General features: G+C 38.8%; 1 protein-coding gene across 1 annotated transcript in view; it reads right to left on the bottom strand.

Annotated features, from left to right (window-relative positions):
• Nucleotides 1-1,777: 1,777 nt before the first annotated feature.
• Nucleotides 1,778-7,952, bottom strand: part of LOC109210473 (ATP synthase subunit alpha, chloroplastic-like) — a 15,480-nt gene continuing 9,305 nt past the window's right edge. The window contains exon 3 of the mRNA XM_019373895.1: nt 1,778-2,005. Coding sequence (XP_019229440.1) covers nt 1,778-2,005 — 228 coding nt within the window. The remainder of the gene's footprint in view (nt 2,006-7,952) is intronic.

The following is a 7,952-nucleotide window of genomic DNA, read 5'->3' as shown; positions in this document are numbered from 1 at the left end:
GTTCAACTTGCTCGTTTTCACTGCACAACCAACAAAAATATAAGCTACTGAATTAATAAATGCTTTCCATATGGCTATATCACTTCACTTACAAGTCGTAATGTGATGAAATTCCATGATGGACGTTTTCAATTAGGTGATGACTACCGGATGGGCCACTGGTAAAATTCATATCCGGCCGGTACCCCCTATTAAATATATGAGCTTTAATACAAATTCAATACAACAAAAATATACATAATTAACACAAATGAAAATTGAAGTTTACCACTCGTCTTGTGAGTTATGGAAAGCAGGGTATAAATTATTTTCTCACTGCTCATTCAGCGGCGGTGATAAGTTTAAATCAAAGAAAACTCTTTCATCCGGAACCTGTCCGGCAAAAACTGCTCCAGAATAACTACCCGATGACTGGGGGTTATCTCTACTGCGTACAACCTCGTTTTTTGGAACGTCTTCGACCTTCACGTACATCTCCAACATTGTGATTACAAGAAATTCCCGACATTCGTCCGGAGTCCTCAGAAAATCACTCAAAGTTTCATCATCGTCGATGTTAAACTCCGAGTAAAAAGCAACCCCTTGCGGAGTGACGGAATACAGATATCTTCCGGTTACTTTAAGTATCACTGAACGTTTCCTCACACTCATTTTTTTGCATAACAACGATATCAATGTATCGTACTCCATTGTAAGTGGCAATTTAACATGACACTTAGCAGGTAAACTGTAGCCCACGGAGTTATTCTCCATCACAACCTCACACCCGCAATATAATGAAACTCTTATCCTACGCTCTTCAGACATAATGAAAAACTGCTGGAGAATTTAATAACAATAGACGTTTCAACAAGAGTTAATTTTTTTTTGAATGAATTTCTATATGATTCTAACCTCTTTATATAGGAAATGGCAGCCGGAAAGTTTTTTTTTTATATATATAGCGCCAAACTAGTTGGCACTATAGCTTTTGAATTATTGAACTCAGAAATTATTGGTGGGGCCAGGAAAAAAGAGTATAGAGTCAGGTATTATGGCGTTATACCTGCGCCGTGTCAGCTTTTGCAGTATAGCGCCACAATGCCTGGCGCTATACATTAACGGTGCAGTTACCGTTAATGAATAGCGCCAGGTATTGTAGCGTTATACATAAAAATGTAACTTTTTTTTCCACCTATTTGTGTACTTTGAGTCCAAAGGAACCACATTTTGAATCCGAACTCGCTACTAGATCAAGTACTACAGTTTTTTGTCATGATCCCCCAGAGGAATCCTAGTGTACAAACTAGCAGTAGGTTAGTACAAAGTCCATGCATGGACTACTATTTAGTGACCACAGTGCCTAGGGCACCCCCCCCCCCTGTAACTTTTCTTACGTAATATTATATAACCCTTATGACAAAAAAAAAATAATTTATTTTTGAATAAGGACAAAGACAAAACCATGCAAACTATTATTTTAAAATAAGTACCGCCAGTGCATCTCCATATCTAGTAGGAAACTAATTCCCTCCTTATTGTAATGATTGGATCACATTCCCTCTTTATTGTAATGATTACAGAACTTCGCATCGGCAATTTGAGTGTATTTCAATTACAAGTTGTAGCCGCCAGTGCGTTTCAATTCCAAATAGCAATTTGTGTTGCCTTTGGATTCCTGCAGTAGCCGAATCCCATCCGGAGTGCAAAATATGTAATCCCACATCAGCAATTCACCTTCAAGAACTGCCTTATGACTTCTACAAGTACAATACTCTTTATTCTATTAGTTTCACTTTCAGCGTTTGCAAACCACTTTGAGTTTACTTTTGACGATTTGGAAGCCTTGACGCGAAGGTAATTTCTTCTTCTTTTTTTGTGCTTTTCTTCCACGATACATAAAATATTCAGCCAGAGCTGCTCCTGTATAAGGAGCAAGGTATTGTAATGTAGCAGGGGAATCCGCCGTTTCGGCTACCACAATAGTGTATTCAATCGCTCCCCTTTCCTGTAAAGTAGTTACGACCTGGGCCACAAAAGATGCTTTTTGCCCAATAGCTACATAAACACATATTACATTTTGACCTTGTTGATTGAGGATCGTATCTGTGGCTACTGCTGTGTTACTTGTCGTCTCTTTTTTTTTTTTTTTATTGTTGTAAGCTAAGAAGAGAAGAGTCGTCGAGTGCCAAGTTGACGAACAACTCCATGATGTCCTATAGAAGGATAAATTCATCACGACATATAAATGATCAAATCTACAACAACATATAAAAGGCCAAATCCCTCGCAACATATAGAAGGACAAATATATCTCAATATATAGACGGCAAATCCACATCACTATATAGACGGACAAATCCACATCACCATATAGACAGACAAATCCACATTGCCATATATACGGACAAATCCACCTCAATATATAGACGGACAAATCCACATCAACATATAGACGGATAATTCCACATCACCATATAGAGGGGCAAATACGTATCGCCATATAGACGGACAAATACATATCAACATATAGAAGATTAACCCCGTGACAACATATAGAAGAACAAATTCTCAACAATGTATAGAAGGATCAACCCGCAATAGCATATAGAAGGACAAATCCATGGCAACCTATAGAAGGACAAATCATCAACAACATATAGAAGGATCAAATTCGTGATGAGACCAGCTTAAGGTGCAAAAGCACTTAAATGCCCACCTTAAGATTGGAAAATCATAGTTCCTTTTAAGGAAAAACCCGTAAAAGGGGCCAACTTAAGGTGCAAAGGGACTTAAACGTCCTCCTTAAATTGGAAAATTAGAAAGCCTCGACTTAAAAACTTGGTGGATTTGTAGACTTCAACATGAAGATCGACAACCTTAATGATTTGACGGATTTGAAGATTTGGCGGACTTTGATGCGTCAACTTGAAGAGCGGCGGACTTTAAACTTCAACTTGAAGAATTAGCAGACTTGAAGACCTCAACTTAAAGACTTGGAGGTATTAAACAACTCAACTTGAATTCTCGTGAACTAAGGACTTCAACTTGAAGACCGATGGACTTTGAGGGCTTGAATACTTCAACTTAAAGACTGACGGACTTGCAGACTTCAACTTGAAGACCAACAACTTGAAGGTTTGCGAACTCGAAGGCATAACTGTATTGGTGAAAATTATATTTATGTATATGGTGACGTGTCATGACGTATAGACTGGTCAAACAGTCAAAGAAATAAGGTTGGTTAACAGATACGAGCAACAACAGATACGAGCAACAACAGATATGAGTAAATTAAATGGAGGGGGTGCGAGCAGTCATACAAGTAATTCAACGCTCGTACCTATTCAAGACATTTGAAACTCAAAGATAGTGAAGAATCAAAGGAATGAATCTAACAGCAAAAAGGAGCCCAGATACAACATTTAATGAGTATTAATTATTGGAAACGTTAGAGAATATGTATTTAATGTATATGATTGCATGACGTAACATTTAAAGTCATTAATTGCCCATAATAGCATTATTATGACAAAAGTAAGGCTCGTATCCTAAAAGAGCTATAAAAAGGGAAGAAACAAACAATTGTAGGGGGAAGTGACTATTGGAATATACTTTGATTTACCAGCTTTCATACTTGGTTACTCTAAAATTTATTTCTTTATTTACTTTTTCGATTATCAGTAACCCGATTCTTCTAAATTCTAGTTTTGACTAAAATCCTATTTTTTGGTTAAACAAATTGGTTCCGTTACCGGGAATCTGATAATCAAGTATATCTCAACCTAATTTTCTTGATTGCATCAATCATGTCGAACAACAATGACAACACTCAAGGAAACCCAGAAATTCAAACAATCCAACAACTTCAGGGAGATTCCCCACGAGGCTCTCCACAAGGTTCTCCACGAGGATCCCCACGACGGTCTCGTGAAGGCACTCCTGATGGATCTCAAACAGATGGACAGGCTCAATTTGAAAATGTTGAAACCATGAATGAGGCTCTGCAAAAACTTATTGCCTCTCAAGTCAATAACGCTCTTCAAGCTTTTGTTAGCCAATTACCTGCTGTTCCACCCACATCTACTCCAAACAACAACACTTTGGAGAATCCTCGTTCAGGATTGGTTAATTCAGGCAGCGGTGGAACCCCTAGTGAAACACAAGAGAGAGACCCAGGTAATCCAATTAACTCTAATTTACAAAATCTAGTACTAACCTTGCAGAAACAGCTTAAGGAGCAAAATGAACGCATAGAGCAAATACCTGGAGTACCGCCCGTGATCAAGGGAGTAGATATAGATAAATATTCCCAACAACCATGGAAGCCAAGTGCTGCTCCCCTCCCAATTCCAAAGAAGTTTAAGATGCCTGATATTCCAAAGTATGATGGTACATCAGATCCACGAGATCACGTTACTGCATTCACAACAGGTGTCAAGGGAAATGATTTGACTAACAAGAGATTGAGTCGGTCTTGGTCAAGAAATTCTGTGAAACACTCACTAAAGGGGCCTTAACATGGTATTGTCTTTTACCTGAAAATTCTATAAATTCGTTTGCTGAGCTTGCAGATTTATTTATCAAAGCACACTCGGGAGCTCAAAAAGTTGAAAAGTGAATGGAAGATATCTTCAAAATCAAGCAAGGAGACTCAGAGTTGCTTAGAGAGTTCGTAGATAGATTTCAACGGGAAAGAATGAAGCTGCCACGAGTACCTGACAATTGGGCAGCCATAGCCTTTGCTAGTAATTTGAATGAGAAGAGTTCAGAGGCCACGAGGCGACTCAAAGAAAGCCTTCGAGAATTCCCAGCAACAACGTGGAATGATGTCTACAACAGATACAGTACAAAGATGAGGATTGAAGAAGACATTATTTTACGACATAAAACAGAAGAAAAGGTAAGCTCAAGGCGTGTGGAAAATGAAAAGAGATCCGGTAAAAACAGGTACGAGCCATACATGGGACCTGCGGGGGAAAGACTCACGATCAAGGCAAGATAATCAAAGGTACGATCACAAACCTAGAAACAAGGAGTCAGGCTCCTCATCGAGGTTCGGAAATGACCGGAACACACGTGGGTCACGAGACGATGATGGAAGTCTAAAGGCAAGGTTCGGTGGTTACAACTTCAACGTAAGCACCTCTGAACTCGTGGCTGTTTTAAGAAGCATGGGAGATAAGGTACGATGGCCAAAGGAAATGCGATCAAATCCGAACAGATGAAACCTTGATCATTGGTGCGAATTTCATAACGATCATGGGCATAAAATAGCAGATTGCAGGTTTCTACAAGGTGAAGTTGATCATTTGTTAAAACAGGGGTATCTTACTGAGTTGTTCAGTGAGAAAGGTAAACAAGCATACATGAAGAACAGACATGAGCCTCCAAAACCACCTTCGCCCAAGAGAACTGTCAACGTTATAAGTGGAGGTGAAGAGATCAATGATGTATCATATAAAAAGGTTTCAAAAGTGACAATTACCCACGGGAAGCGGCCTCGACATGTACTGGATGAAGAGAATGTTATATTCAACAACGCAGACACCGAGGGACTCATAACTCCGCATAACGACGCACTGGTAATATCTTTACTTGTACATGATACTAACGTGAAACGAGTTTTGGTTGATCCAGATAGTTCTGTAAACATTGTTTTAATACGGGTATTGCGCGAGATGCAAGCGGAGGATAAATTAATTCTAAAGGCGCATACTTTGTCGGGATTTAATAACTCTAGTGTTGTAACAAAAGGGGAGGAAGTACTTACTACATTCGTAGAAGGCGTCGTTAAAGATACCAAATTTCAAGTGGTAGATATGGAAATGGCTTACAATATGATTCTTGGGAGGCCATGGATTCATGACATGGAAGCTGTTCCTTCAACTTTACATCAAGTTATTAAATTCCCATCTCCATGGGGAATATGCCAAATCAGAGGCGATCAACAAACATCTAGAAGCATCAATTCCGTTGCAGATTCAACTGTTAAAGGTGAAGACAAATAGCAATTACAGAATTTAGGTGAGGGTAACACGGAGTCAACCTCACCTGAGCAAAAGCAAACAGATCTGGATTCAAGACCTGATACCATTCAAGAACCGGAGGAGAATGAGAACATCAAAACAACGATAGAAGAGCTAGAGGCCGTGGTGTTATTTATACATTGGCCCGAGAGGAAAGTGTACATAGGAGCTAATCTTAGCCCGGAGGTAAAACGTAAATTGATTGAATTTTTAAAAGCTAATGCGGACTGTTTTGCTTGGTCCCATTCTGACATGACAGGGATACCACCGGAAGTCATGAGTCACAAGTTGAATGAAGATCCATCATATCTTCCCATCAAGAAAAAGAAAAGAAAGCAAGGAACTTTCAAAAATAAGGTGATTCAAGAGGAAGTTCAAAAGTTGCTAAAAATTGGTTCAATTCGTGAGGTAAAATATCCTAACTGGTTAGCTAATACTGTTGTGGTTCCTAAGAAGAACGGTAAGTGGCGAGTCTGTGTAGATTACACAGACCTTAATAAAGCCTGTCCAAAAGATTCCTTTCCTTTACCGCACATAGATCAGTTAATTGATGCTACTTCAGGGCATGAGCTATTAAGTTTTTTAGATGCATATTCAGGCTATAATCAAATCAAGATGGATCCAGGAGATGAAGAAAAAACTTCTTTTATAACACACAGGGGGACTTATTGTTACAAGGTAATGCCCTTCGGTCTTAAGAATGCAGGTGCAACGTATCAAAGGTTGGTCACCCAAATGTTTTAAGAACATTTAGGTAAAACCATGGAAGTATATATAGATGATATTCTAGTTAAGACTCAACATTCAGAAGATCATATATCGCACCTATCTGATACGTTTAAAATTTTACGAAAATATAATATGAAGTTAAATCCAGAAAAATGTGCATTTGGTGTGGCATCAGGTAAGTTTTTAGGTTTTCTTATTTCTAACCGTGGTATTGAAGTGAATCCTGCACAGATTAAGGCCATTGAAGAAATTCCTGATATACTTTCCAACAAGGAAGAGGTTGAAAGACTAATAGGAAGAATCGCAGCTTTGGGAAGGTTCATTTCTAAATCATCGAAAAAATGTTTTAAATTCTTCTCGGCTCTTAAGAAGCAGGATCATTTTGAATGGGATAAGGAGTGTCAACAAGCACTTAGGGATTTGAAAATATACTTGTCAAATCCACCTTTGCTAGCAAAACCCAAGACTGGGGAGAAACTTTTCATCTACCTTGTTGTTTCAGAAGTTGCGGTAAGCGCGATTTTGGTTCTAGAAGAGCAGGGTAAACAATTTCCTATCTATTATGTTAGTAAATCATTGTTAGATGCAGAGACACGGTATCCACAATTGGAAAATTAGCACTTGCTCTAATCATGGCATCTAGGAAGTTAAGACCTTACTTTCAATGTCATCCCATTGTTGTAGTGACTCCATACCCCCTACGTAATATATTGCATAAACATGAATTGTCAGGAAGGTTAGCTAAATGGGCCATAGAGCTAAGTGAATATGAAATCACGTACTTACCTAGAACAGCAATAAAATCACAGATATTAGCTGATTTCGTCGCTGACTTTAGCCAAGGGATGCAATTAGAAGCAGAAAAAGAAGTACAAGTACTTAATGGGGCTAATCCAGGAACATGGACCTTATTTACTGATGGCTCATCTAATGTAAAAGGTGCAGGATTAGGAATTGTTTTAGTACCACCTACAGGTGAAACTATTAGACAAGCTATTAAATGTCATTTCGTAACTAACAATGAAGCGGAGTATGAAGCTGTGATTGCAGGTTTAGAATTAGCACGAGAACTTGGTATAAATCAAGTAGTGATCAAAAGTGACTCGCAGCTCGTGGTTAATCAAATGCTGGGGACTTACACAGCTAGGGAAGCAAGGATGCAACAGTACTTGGAAAAGGTACGGGAACTGATAAAGCAATTCCAAACTTGGAAGG

Source organism: Nicotiana attenuata, unplaced genomic scaffold (genome assembly GCF_001879085.1).
Source record: "Nicotiana attenuata strain UT unplaced genomic scaffold, NIATTr2, whole genome shotgun sequence".
In the NCBI taxonomy this organism is placed as follows: domain Eukaryota; kingdom Viridiplantae; phylum Streptophyta; class Magnoliopsida; order Solanales; family Solanaceae; genus Nicotiana; species Nicotiana attenuata.
This window is presented reverse-complemented; position numbering and strand designations above follow the sequence as displayed.